Source organism: Capronia epimyces, assembly GCF_000585565.1.
Source record: "Capronia epimyces CBS 606.96 chromosome Unknown aczIQ-supercont1.1, whole genome shotgun sequence".
Taxonomy (NCBI): Eukaryota; Fungi; Ascomycota; class Eurotiomycetes; order Chaetothyriales; family Herpotrichiellaceae; genus Capronia; species Capronia epimyces.
In genome coordinates, this window is record NW_006912904.1 from 1,651,373 (window position 1) to 1,664,214 (window position 12,842).

The window sequence follows — 12,842 nt, forward strand, 5'->3', positions numbered from 1 at the left end:
CTTTTCGACTCATCGGCTACTCCAGGCAACGGTGTAAGCTTACTCGGAGCGGAATCACACCAGAGCGCTGGCCAGATTCATGGGTTCTTCAAGACGAACATTCTGAATACCAAGCCGAGCCAGAGCGATAAAGGGCAAACCCGATTAGATGACCAAGGCCAATGAACAAAGGAGGCGCATGCAGAGAGAGAAGGTCGAACCAGATCTGATCCCACACTTTGATGCGTGGGAGCAGATTAGCTGAAGCCATTGACAGCCTCGAGCGATGGCCAGTTCAGTGACCAGTCAGTCGAAGAAGACATGTAGCAAGCCAGCTTGGACAAGAGTCAGGCATCTTGGGACGATGATGTGGCGAGCAGGCGCCATTTAGAGGGGGCCTAGGGCACAGTCTCGGAACATTTGTATATAGAGAGAATGCTCGATCCATTGCCATGCCATCCTGTTGCCGCATTTGTGTCAAACCACCATTGTCCTTGTCCATTTGTGGGTGATCTTCCTTCTTTCGAAATCACAAGATGCCCATGCCCATGCCCCTCAAGGCCTAGGCCCTACGCCCCCAGTTCGCTCTCATAATGCAGAGTGGCGAACCCGGTTCGCCTGGGTGCGATAAACTCTCTGACCTTCTTGTGCGCCGAGCATTGCTTGTCGTAGTATTCAACATCCTCTCTCGACTTGAACGTGGTCACCGCGACCAGCGTGTAGCCCTGGCTCCGTTCTTCCGCAGTGTTGAGGACGCGATTCGCCTCGTTCGAGACAATGTACGGCCGCCCATCCTGCCATGTCACAGGTCAGTCAGTATTTCACTATTTCACGGTTCCCTGACTCTCGTGGCGGCGGCGGCGGCGGCCTTTGATGGGCAACAGGCAACCGACTTACCTTTTCTGCCGTGGCTCGCAGCACCTCGTACTGGGCGAGAATGGCGTCGATGTCTTCTTCCTTGGGCACCTTGAAGAGCGTGATCCTTTTCACGAGCTTGGGCGCCATGGCTTTGTCCTCCGTCTTATGTGCTTAGCTGTGCTGAGCCGTGCTGGAGCGCAGGCGTCTTTGATGGAGAGAAAAACACAGGACGGATACACCTACAGCATGGATGTACAGTACAGCAGCTCTGAGTGCACGTTCCGGCCACCGGACTCAGGCCCCAGACTGAGGCCTTCAAGCCTCCTCAGCTGAAGGGCTCCTTGGGCCCCTCATTTCGCTGCGATCCGGATCCGGATACGGCACTCTGGGGCTCTTCACACCTTATTCGAACGTCCCGTCTATTGTTCGTGACCGGTCGATGCGAGAGAGCCAGGCGTGATATCACATATTTCAGAAAGAAAGGGGTCGGCTACACAAGAGAATTTCCTGGCACGGAGAATACTGCATGCACCCTTGCCCTGAGCTGCAGAGCTCGACCCTGTCGCCTCGGATGTAACCATCCCTGACGACCTACCAGGCTAGAACACCCCTGCTTCTCTAGACTGTCCGATCATCTCCTCATCAGCACAGATGTTAGGTGGATGTCATTCGAGGATCACAGCGCACCATTTCCATACGGGATGGCGCCATGTTCGTGCGGGCTCAGACGCGACTCCGTTCATATCATATGCCGGACCATCCTGCCGACATTGGACATTGGATTTGAAAGCTCAGCTCTTATAGAGTAACCAGGCCTGGTCTAATTACAGTTCTTGGTTCTTGGTTCACAAGCCTCCATTAAGCCTAAGCCACCATGGGTTCAATCGCTACTGAGACAATTGTGCAACCGCAACAGCCTGATATTGGCTACCACCCGGATTTTGAGAAATATCAGGCTCGAACGAAGTATCGCCTGCAGACCGAGCCGCTTCAAGAGAAGAGCCTGCCAGCGGGCTTTCCAAAACAGTTGGTTTCCGATCTGGTCTGGGAAGGAGAAGGGCTGGCCGACAAGTACGACTGGACCTATGTGCTCAGCGCGGAAGATGTCGAGGAACTGGAGGCAGCATTGACACATTTTAAATGTCGGTCATCTAGATTCTACATCCATGCCCAGATCCATATCCATGACCACGCCTGTTGAACCATACCCCTTCATTCACTGACGCTGCTGGCTCACAGCTCTGAATAAACCTCTTGGGTACATCAGTCAAGAAACCTTCCCCCTGCCCAACCTCCACGGCACGCTTCGGGAGGTGTCTCGAGAATTGCACTCGGGCCATGGCTTCAAGGTGGTCAGAGGCATCCCTGTCGATCGACACTCTCGCGAGGACAACATCATCCTTTACGCCGGTGTCTCGTCCCACGTGGCCCCGATTCGAGGACGGCAGGACAATGCTTACAAGGGACAAGCCGCAGATGTGGTCTTGAACCATATCAAGGATCTAAGCACCACCGCAGAGAAGGCCTCTATTGGAGCCCCGGCATATACGACGGACAAGCAGGTTTTCCACACTGATGCCGGAGACATTGTTTCGCTCTTCGCCTTGAGCACCGCTGCCAAAGGAGGGAAGAGCCGGTTGGCCAGCACCTGGAGAGTGTATAACGAGCTGGCAGCCACTCGACCGGATCTGATCGAGACCTTGTCGCAGGATTGGTTTGCCGACACCTTTGGCAAACCAGGCCTGCCCTACTCGGCGCGACCTCTGCTGTTCTACCAGCCTGCTACCTCCCAGTCGCCCGAGCGTGTCGCTCTCCAGTACGCCCGCAGGGTGTTTACAGGGTTCGGGGCGCTGCCTCGTTCCAAAGACATCCCGCCCATCACCGAGGCCCAGGCCGAGGCCCTCGATGCTCTACACTTTCTCGGCGAGAAATTCAACGTCGGCTTGGACTTCCGAAAAGGCGACATTCAATATGTCAACAATCTGGCCGTCTTCCACGCCAGAGATGGCTTTGAGGATACTCCCGAACAGCAGTAAGTCAACTCATCCGGGAAGTCCTATCCTGCCCTGCCCTGTCCTGCCCTGTTCTCTCCTGCCTACACTCTTACTCTAGCCGGTAGAGCAGAGCTAACATGGATCTCACCTGACATAGACGCCACCTTGTCAGGCTCTGGCTCCGCGACCCCGAGTATGCCTGGGATACGCCAGAGGGTCTCGAGGAGAGATGGGCTTACCTGTACGATGGTGTGACCCCCGAGAAACAAGTCTTCCCGCTAGAGCCGTATGTCAGGAGCTCGAGCAACGGAGAGACACGGGCCAAGAATTAAGGATCACTACTAATCAGTGGTAGCCCAGGTAGAAAGTTGTAGAAAAGGAGTGCTATTAGTAAAGCCTCGCCTCCCAAGAGTTGACGTTCTAAGCGATCCCTTGACGCGTGGGAGCATTCCCAACACCACTGAGCCTCTACGGGTTAGAATTACCTAAAGCCTCATTTCCTGTCGATATCACAGGCTCGCCACGCTCTGTCTAGCTGTGAGACCCTCAGCCTCGATCTGCGTGATCGGTTAGTGATGGGGCTTGCGAGCCGGGGGAATGGCGCCATCTGCAACGCTGAGCACGCTGCAATGTCCATCCCGACCATCCTGATCATCTTGACTATCCATACCCCGGCACCATGTTGGCCCAAAGCTGCCCGTGGACACTCGATTCTGTCCATTGCAACCTGATCGACCAGCTGGGTTGGCAGAAGAAACGCAACCGCCACATTTTCCAACATGGACTCCGTACTCACCAGACTCGATCTCACCATCAAGCCACCAGGTTACATCAAGCACCGGCTTCTCCTTGTGTGTCCCCAGCCCTGCTCATATGCGAGGTCCCGTTCATATAAATTGGCCCAGCCCGTCGGCGTAAATGCTGTGTAGAGTGTGACGGCGAAGCGTGTCCCGTACAGCCAACCTCGTTCCTCGACCACATTTTGAGACGGTGACTGGATTTCTGTCCTGTTGCCTGCCACATTCACCCACCATGGTGTCCCTTCGCTGGAGACGTCCCGAGACGGCCAGCTATCCTCCCACCACCGAGGCGGCCGCGAGCGGAAGCGAGACTTCAGTCGCCTTCGTGACCGAGGGCAACCTCCAATATGCCGTTGAGAAAGGCCAGAACAACAGCGGGGTGTCGTATCAAGAAGTCTCCGGAGCGCCTGTCGAAACACGGTCAACTCTCGGCTACCATGTCGGTCCCATCACCATCATTTTTCTCAACCTGTCCAAGATGGTCGGCACCGGGGTATACTCGACCCCGGCATCCGTCCTCAAAGGCACCGGAAGCGTCGGGTTGGCGCTCATCTATTGGTTCATCGGCTTCCTGATGGCTGCCTCTGGTCTCGCCGTCTACCTCGAATACGCAGCGTACTTCCCCAATCGGTCTGGTAGCGAGGTCGTATACCTGGAGCAGGCATACCCCCGGCCTCGATACCTCTTCCCAATCACCTTTGCCATCCAAACTGTCATCCTGTCTTTCAGCTCGTCCAACGCCATCGTCCTGGCCCAGTATCTGTACCGCATCAATGGCCACAGCCCGACCGCCTGGGAGCTCAAAGGCGTCGCTGTCGCGGGTTACACGGTGGCATATCTCATGGTGGCCTTCAACACGCGCATCTCCTTCCACATTTCGAACGGCATCGGTATCGTCAAACTGCTGACGCTGATATTTGTCGCCATCACCGGCCTCGTGGTGTTGGGTGGCCACACGCGCGTTGAGCATCCCACCGCAAACTTCCACAATGCGTTTGAATCAACTACTACCACCCCCTATGGCATCACCAACGCCCTCGTCAAGATTGTTTTCTCGTACGCCGGGTATGAGAATGCTTTCAACGTGGTCAATGAAGTCAAGAATCCCGTCCGGGCCATCCGAACCTCCGGCGCTATCTCGCTGTTCATCGTCGCGGTGCTCTACATGCTTGCAAACATTGCATATTTTGCGGCAGTGCCCAAGGATCAGCTGGTCAAGTCGAGCCAGATTGCAGCCAGCCTGTTCTTTGAGCGCGTCTTCGGGTCAAGCGGCGCGGTGAGGGGGCTGAACTTCCTCATCGCCCTGAGCGCTTTCGGAAATCTCATCGCTGTACTTTTGGGTCAGAGTAGGTTGATCAGGGAATGCGGCCGGTAAGTCTTAACTCCATTTCGTTTTCTGCATGCAATCAGCCATATCGTTACGGAGTCCTTGCCTTGCCATCGCCCACCCTTCACTCCAGCTTCATGATGCCCCTGCGCACCTTCTGAGTGCCGTCTCTCGTTCGCTTGCTTCGGCCGCAGGCTAACGTTCTCTGCGTCAATAGTCAGGGAACTCTCCCATTCGCATCTTTCTGGGTTTCGACGCGGCCATTCGGAACTCCCCTGGGACCATACACCCTCAAATGGGCGCTGACGCTTGTAATGATCCTGGCACCGCCAGCAGGAGACGCTTTCAACTTTGTTGTTGACCTGGGAAACTACCCAAGTTCCTTCTTCATTTTCTTGATGGCTCTAGGCATCTATTTCGTCCGTTACCGCCGCAGGAAGCTCGGGGTACCAGACTTGTCGTCCAAGGAAGGCGGCTTCAAGGCCTGGCACATAGCCGTCCTCTTCACGATCGCCGTCAACCTCTTCACGCTTATCATGCCATGGTACCCGCCGGCGAGTGGAGCGACGGGCGGCGACGTCAGCTTTTGGTATGCGACATACGTCGTTACCGGCATTGGAATGTGAGTGTCCCCTTGCATTTTTCTTTGTTTGAAATCGACGACACACGTATACTGACATTACCGTCCACTGACAGTCTCGTTGCTTGCTTCATCTACTACGCCGCATGGGTCTGGATCTTACCCCATTTCGGCCAGTATAGGATTCGACATGAGAAGCTGGTCCTGGAGGGCGGCGAGGTCACGCATGTGTTGGTCAAGGTCCCCTTGCATGAGCTGGAGATTTGGGATCAGACGCATGACGCATACGGTCGCCAGGTCAACCACCAACATACTGCTTCAAGTGATGAAGAAGGCCACTCATCAGAGAAACTGGCCCATGTGGGGGAGAAGTGAACGCCATCAGTCGAGGCTGATGCCCCATCAAGCAGTAAGTAGTAGCATCGACGACAAGTATAACTGCCGGACGGCGTATGCTTAAAACCAAGGTAGCGGAGATGCGATGCTTCCTCAGACCTACTCTGTACTCTCTGTACGTTGCAAGGCTGCGCTGCAGTCGAATATGAAAAGTGCACTTGCTTGTACCCTCGCTTGACCATAGCCGTGGTACCTCTGTATACTGCGGAGTACTGCCTATAGTGTTGGTAACTCAGGTAGGTAGTTTGAGTGTATCTTGGCGTGATTGCCCTGTTTGCGCGGCGGGCTAAGGCTCGGGACCTCGTGCGTGCAGGTGGGTTTGCCGCCCTTCTGCCAACTCCGATTTCGAACGCTTTATCAGCTCCGATCCCATCGAGCCTGCACCGCTGGCATCGTAGAGATAGCCCCCCATATCCCAGGACTTCGAGTCCCGTTCTCCTGCTGTTCTCTTCGATATCGAGGACAGGACACATGTTCAACACCTCGCTGCGCCGAGTGGCGCGGACTTGCTCCCATGCCTCGCCGGCCTCCTCCCGCCAGACCACACCGTCTGTCAGTGTAGCGTCTTTCACCTCCCACGCCCATCAGCGGCGACATTCCTCCTCGAAGCCTCCGGTGCCGCCCAACAATGGCTCCTCCGCCATCCCAGCCGCCTCGGTCAAGCAAGTAGGAGCACCGAGATCGGACACGAAGCGGCCGGCGGCCGAGTCACGCTCGTCGAAGAAACGGGCTTCCAAAGACAAGCTGGAGGCAAAGCAAGAATCTCAGGCTGACTGGACCTGGAACCTTCCCTCGGTCCCCAGTCTGCAACATTTGAATCCGAAAGGTAGGCTACTACGCCTCGAAAGAAACCGCTGTTCTCCCTTGTGCTTCCGGGCTAATTGAGTTGCTAGATATCTACGTCGCCTCTTTCTTCTCGACTCACCGCCCCATGTCCATCACGGGCCCAGTCCCACCAGAGACCGCCATCGAAGCAATCGACAAGATGTTCCAACCGAAACCAAAGTCCAAGGCCCGCCCTGCGCCTCACGAGGTCATCTATACACTGGCTTCAGCGGTTGAGCATCTAGACGACCAGATAGCGAGCAAGCAAGGAGACCAACAGATGCAGAGTGCCGAGCAAAAGGCCGCAATCATCAAAGCCCTTATGCAGCGCAATGAGAACCCTGCGGATCCAAATCGGACAGTGCATTTGGATGGCGTTTCAAATGGAGGAAATGTTAGACTTGTCATCCAAGAAATTGCACGACGCTTCAGGCCGTTCAACGTCCCTCCTCCCCCCACTCCAATCACCGACGCCGAGATTGACGCCGCTGAGGCTGCTGCTGCAACTGCCGAGGCCAACGAGGAAATGCAGGCCAGAACTCTGCAGCTGGAAATCGAACAGCAGGATCAGGATCCGTACATCCAACAGGTCGTTTTCAATACTCCGCAGGAGTCAGATCTGCAGAACAGCGGGTTCTTCACCAGCCATGGTGCTACCACGTTGGAGATGGAAGACACACGTGGTGTGCAAGAAATCCAAGATCCGACCTTTGGAGGGCGCCTTGGTGGACGAAGAAATGTCATTCGGAGGAGTCCTGGAATGTACGCCATCAGCGTCAAGAGACAGAGGCGACTGAAGATGAAGAAGCACAAGTACAAGAAGCTGATGCGTAAGACAAGGAATCTGAGGAGGAAACTCGGACAGATATAATGCTGGACAGGATGCGACAGGATGTGACAGTGGTGTGATGTGTTTGTTTGTGGCATTTCATGCATATTAAGCAGACCAGAGCGGACGATGAGCGAAAGAAGCAAAGACGAGGAGACATATGATGCTTATGCTTCTTCCTCGGCCTGCATTTTCCACGGCGTTCTGAAGCGGCAAACGCAGGTGTATGCGCCTGCACAAGGGGAGAAAGTCCATCCATTCTGTGTGATGCAGAAGTGTCAATCACTGGCATGGGATAATAGATGAATCATTTTCATTTTGGGATATTTCTTCGTCAAATTCTTTCTGGGTCGTCACAGCTACCTACCTATCTATGCACACATTATACGGCATAACGGGAACAATTTCTTCACTCTGCTTTTCTTTCTCTCTTTCCCTTTTGTTCTCCTATTCCGGTCCCCGAATCCTACTCTAAGCCTACCTAAGCTAGCACTCTTGACGAGGATGGCAGGATACAGGATAGCCTATTCATCTTCAGTACTCTATAGAGAGGAGAGAATATCGAGGATAGAGGATAGAATATCGAGGACAACAATATGTCGCCTGTTCGCTGTAGGGAGGTCCTGGAGATGGAGATGGAGATGATTTCGTCAAACGCAGACATCGAACAGCAAACAGCAAGCGGCACTGAAAGAGCCATTATCTATCTGTGCCAAACTTCGAATGTGTACATACAGAATCGCAAATGTAACGGCAAAGCCTAGCAAAGGAGAATGGCAATCAGGGCGGCATGGCATCAATCAGTACAAAGTCCAGCTGTGCCTGTCCGTCCATACTGGCACTGGACTCGCTTGATTCGCCTTGCAACTGCGCCATTCTCACTCTCACCCGTGGCCGCTGTTCCGCTTATAGCTCTAACATCTCATACATGATGGTGTGCGGGAACTCCCTGTAAAAGTTGCCCGCGGTAATGTGTTCCGTTGCTGACTTGATAAAAGTCGGTTTGTGCTGGCGTGGGTGTCAATTATCATCCGCCAGGTTTTAATCATTTCTTCCCCTTCAGGCATCTCTCTCTCGGTTTGTCTGGTATGCCCTTTCTTCCTGCACCTCTCCCAAATGTTCCCTTGATGACGCTTCCGCGCAGCCGTCGGAATACGGTTCCTCCTAGTCTCAGTCCCGTTTAACAGTGAACATCGGTCTGGGCCTTGGAGTTCATGAGCAATGCGACAATGAGTCCGTAAAGACCCAAGACTTCGGCGAAAATGAGGATGAGAATCATGCCGACGAAGAGGCGAGGCTGCTGGGCACTGCCTCGAACACCGGCGTCACCAACAATGCCGATTGCAAAGCCGGCAGCCAAACCTGAAAGGCCGACGGAGAGACCAGCACCTAATTGGATGAAGCTGGTGAAAAGAGCTTCTTGTTGAGAGAGATTGTCGGAGATCAACACCGAGACGACCAACCCGTAGATACCAATGATACCAGCCATGATGACGGGGACAATGTCTATGGAAAGAAAAGAAGTTAGACGCCCGGACTTTCTTCAGAAAATATAGCGGAGGCATACTCTTGACGATGAGGTCAGGTCGGAGGACACCCATGGCTGAGATACCGACACCTGACTTTGCAGTCCCATAGGCTGCACCAAAGCAGGTAAAGACAATGGCGGACGTGCAGCCCATGGCACCAAAGAAGGGCTATTCGGTGCAAATGTCAGTTGCTGTTGCTTGAATAGAGAGCTCCCGGGCAGTTGAAGGGGTATGGTACTGCGTCATTGCATCGAGTGTGTGAGATAAGGGAGGGCGAGAAGAGCATACCGCATATACGGGACTATAGACAAGTAGAAGTTAGTCAAAGAGCTTTTCGTCATGAATCACCACGAGGACATTGATGTTGAAGTCCTGACGCCTAGAGCGCAGGCTAGGACCATGGGGGGCAAACTGACCAGAGATCTGAAGACATCTTGGAGGAGTGTTTCGGCTTTGCGGTCGCCTGTGTTGACTCCTTATTGACAGTGGAAGGATTGTGGTGATGTTGCGAAGCGCGGGTGCGTGATGGAGAGATGGACACGACCAAGACGGATGCTTTGTGCTGAACTTGAAGTGCTAGGATGGACAGGTGTTGACGATGGCTTCGCAGCGCAGCTCGAGCTTCCACCGATCTTGCCAAGGCGAGCGCGAAGTCAACGCTCCTTTTGGACGAAGGGTCATGCCGCCCTATACTCACCAGTCTGCACATACAGACCTCGCCACTGACCTTACACAATCTTCTTCGCGACGGTTACAGTCCTTTTACAACTTCATGAAGCCGATTTTTCTTGCGTCCCCGAAAGTCAAAGACGTGGTAATGATCCCTCGCCGTGGAATATTCTGCCCCTATAAGAGCATAAGCCGCGCAGATGGATCACAAGAGATAGCATGGTCCAGGATTTGGGGACCTCTGCCCGGAATATCAGAGTAAGAATTCTGAGATGATGGGCACGGTATATCTCATGGGCGCAAAATTCTTGTTTGGCAACAGCTCGGGTGACGCAGTGATAAGAAGTACATATTGGATCGGTAAGCTCTCTCTCAAATTGTTATAGAAGATCATATCCCCATGTTCCAGAAGCACATCCGAGCAAATCGTTACAATGACTCATCCAAAGAAACTCTTCTTGGTGTAAACCGATCCGTTTGATCTATGGCTTGAATGATCCGGCACATTCCAGCGCAAATCCGAAGGCTTTCACATACCACGCTATTCCCTGATAACCTAATTCAGCACAGTGAGGAGCATTTAGGAGGACTCCCCCCTCAACCTTGGGGCTGTTAGGAAAGCTCGATTCACATGCGTGCGGTTCTTGTTCTGAAGGCGGCCACAACAAGTCGTACTGTCCTAGTGCGTAGAAAATCGGTAAAGCGATTTGTTCCGTGAAACCTTTGGCCTTGTTAAACCACAGCCTTCTACCGTGGTCTACCTCATCAAATGCCATGTCCGTTCCAAGAGACTGATTCAAGCTATAAATATGCGGATCGCATAGATTGTCTTCGGGGCGGCCAAGCATCGCTATATCCTTCTGAGGGATATTGAACCGAGTAGGCCTCGAAGGAGCGGCTCCCGAGGGCGGATTTTCATCTGTCTGAGGCGGAGGAGTGAAGCCCCAACCAGACAAGATAACACCCCCAGCAATGTACCTTTTTCCTTGGCCTCCTTTAACTTCCACTGATTGCCTAGCCATGGCGACAATACCAGGAGGAGTTCCCATCGAATGAGTCAGCAGTACAAGGCACGTGAGTCGATGTGGCACAGCGTATGACTCCCACAGCGCTGGCAGGACGAGGTCGTGAAGCCAATTGCCCTCTTCTTCAAAATAGGTCGAACCCTCAGGTACAACACCATTGATGCCAAAAAGGCTACTGCCACCGTAGCCAGCACGATCAATCGCCACGACCGGCACTCCAAGTGCATCGCTAACACCTTTGATACTTTGGCCTGGTGGATCAAAGTAAGAAGAGCTGTAAGTTCCGCCATGGAGGCACACCAGGAATGGACGATGTTTCGGTGTTGCGGGTGTTAGAGAAGGAAGGTTGATCAGTCCAGTGACTGCTGCACCATTAGGAAGTGCCAGTACAAGAGAGTCCATCTCTCTGTGCGTTGATATAGAAAGTGTTGCAAGGAAAAGGTTTAGGGGATACGAATCTGCTTAATTAATACTGCATTCATAAGCCCATACTGATAGTCCACTTGGATACAAAGGTGGCGGGGTATGAGGAGCTTCGAGCTCCTTCACGAATCGACTCTGTGCCTGCTCCCATGTCGTTCCGAGGCTTTGAAAGTCGGAAAAGGAATTGAGGACCGAGGCTACGGCGAAGCAACGGTCCTTTTGGATGAAGGGTCTGCCGCCTTACGAAGTACACATATCTTCCAGGCGACATGTTAGTAGAAGACTACGGAGGACAATCAACAGGCTTGATGGGAGAGTGTGGGCCTTAGGCCTCCAGGGCTTAGGGGGTCCTAAGCCTTGCGCTATCCAATAAAGGAGCCACCCTCCTTACTTCTACCCCGTACACCCATCTCGAGCCGTCCCTCCCAGATAGATGCCTCCTTTCTCATCCCACGCGATACGCCACTATTTACACAGACACAGGGAGTCCCAGTCTCCAATGCAAGCCCGAGGCAGATCGATCAGGCGCACAAATGATTGACTGGTTCAACGCCTTACTCCATGCCAGATTTTTTTAGTCGAGATTGTGATGAAGATCTACCTTGTCAAACCTTCTCCAGTTGGCATTCTGCCAGGGGACGTCACTTGCATATGGATTCCGTACTCCGTACAAATGGTGGCTTGGGAAGAGTCACACAGCCGGATTTGACCTGCGACAGGCAGCACCGGTCTTCGTGATCCTTGCATGCCTTTGTTTGATTGGTGTATCTTTCATGGCTGATAGCGCTCAGTCTGTCCGGTGAGGGGCAAGCCGCCAACTTGCCAGACCGCGAGGGCGGCCAGCCAGGGTTTGGCTAGCGACAAGAGCCTGGAGTCACAAACAACATGCAGCTGCAGCTGCGGCTGAAGCTGGGGCCTGGGCCTCTTAGCCGCCACCTTGGCTGAAAGGTGTGTTGGAGATGGAGGCTCTTGACGGCTGCTCGCTGGTGGCACGAGACACGAGAAAGCCTCTTTGCATTTAAGGGCGACGTGTCCGCCTGATGGCCTGGAGGGCCTGTCTCTCCTGCACAAGCCTTGTGACGGATCACTGCGATCTATAGCTGTCTGTTTCATCCTCCCAAATCCACAGCTCACCATGCCCGATCCTGCAACTTCTCACTGGCGCTGGAATGAAATCCCCGACTACTATGCACTGACCAAAGAAGTCTTGGAGAAGAGGCTGAGGACCAAGTTTGGCAACTTCAAGTTTATTGTCGACGTGAGTGGCGAACGCTCGTATCCGGTTTCTGACTGACTGTCACAGCGCCGTCCCTTTGAATGGCGGGTCTGGGTGCCTTGGGACCTTACTGAGGTGAGCTGAAGACCAAGACCACTTCGCTCCGGATGAGCCATTGGGTAACCTGGGACTTGAACAACGCTATAGCAAGATAAGATCTGGTTGCAGAGAGGACGAGTTTGACTCCCCCAAGCAGAACTCCAACCATCAGTTGGACATGGACCTAGGGGCTTGGGGCATGGGGCTAAATCAAAGGGCAGGGGAAGCTGGGAAGAGGCCAGGTGGAGGGGCAAGGAGGACACGGGGTAGCGCCTCGAAGCCATAGTTCGGCT

At 53.7% G+C, this 12,842-nt stretch overlaps 6 protein-coding genes across 6 annotated transcripts; 3 read left to right on the forward strand and 3 right to left on the reverse strand.

The window, feature by feature from the left end:
* Positions 1 to 548: 548 nt before the first annotated feature.
* A1O3_00620 (uncharacterized protein) lies at positions 549 to 984 on the reverse strand (the record flags this gene model as incomplete). Its single annotated transcript, XM_007730770.1, has 2 exons — positions 549 to 773; positions 877 to 984. 2 exons carry the CDS (start codon positions 982 to 984, stop codon positions 549 to 551), a joined length of 333 nt encoding a protein of 110 aa, XP_007728960.1.
* Positions 985 to 1,711: 727 nt separating this feature from the next.
* Positions 1,712 to 3,163, forward strand: A1O3_00621 (uncharacterized protein; the record flags this gene model as incomplete). The annotated part of the gene is made up of 3 exons (XM_007730771.1): positions 1,712 to 1,979; positions 2,077 to 2,869; positions 2,989 to 3,163. 3 exons carry the CDS (start codon positions 1,712 to 1,714, stop codon positions 3,161 to 3,163), a joined length of 1,236 nt encoding a protein of 411 aa, XP_007728961.1.
* Positions 3,164 to 3,863: 700 nt separating this feature from the next.
* On the forward strand, positions 3,864 to 5,913 carry A1O3_00622 (uncharacterized protein; the record flags this gene model as incomplete). Its single annotated transcript, XM_007730772.1, has 3 exons — positions 3,864 to 5,002; positions 5,176 to 5,580; positions 5,655 to 5,913. 3 exons carry the CDS (start codon positions 3,864 to 3,866, stop codon positions 5,911 to 5,913), a joined length of 1,803 nt encoding a protein of 600 aa, XP_007728962.1.
* Positions 5,914 to 6,405: 492 nt separating this feature from the next.
* A1O3_00623 (uncharacterized protein) lies at positions 6,406 to 7,630 on the forward strand (the record flags this gene model as incomplete). Its single annotated transcript, XM_007730773.1, has 2 exons — positions 6,406 to 6,760; positions 6,828 to 7,630. The coding sequence occupies 2 exons, from the start codon at positions 6,406 to 6,408 to the stop codon at positions 7,628 to 7,630; spliced, it is 1,158 nt and encodes a 385-aa protein (XP_007728963.1).
* Positions 7,631 to 8,768: 1,138 nt separating this feature from the next.
* Positions 8,769 to 9,270, reverse strand: A1O3_00624 (V-type proton ATPase proteolipid subunit; the record flags this gene model as incomplete). Its single annotated transcript, XM_007730774.1, has 2 exons — positions 8,769 to 9,094; positions 9,156 to 9,270. The coding sequence occupies 2 exons, from the start codon at positions 9,268 to 9,270 to the stop codon at positions 8,769 to 8,771; spliced, it is 441 nt and encodes a 146-aa protein (XP_007728964.1).
* A 998-nt stretch (positions 9,271 to 10,268) lies between these two features.
* A1O3_00625 (uncharacterized protein) lies at positions 10,269 to 11,213 on the reverse strand (the record flags this gene model as incomplete). Its single annotated transcript, XM_007730775.1, has 1 exon — positions 10,269 to 11,213. One exon carries the CDS (start codon positions 11,211 to 11,213, stop codon positions 10,269 to 10,271), a length of 945 nt encoding a protein of 314 aa, XP_007728965.1.
* Between the last annotated feature and the right edge of the window lie 1,629 nt (positions 11,214 to 12,842).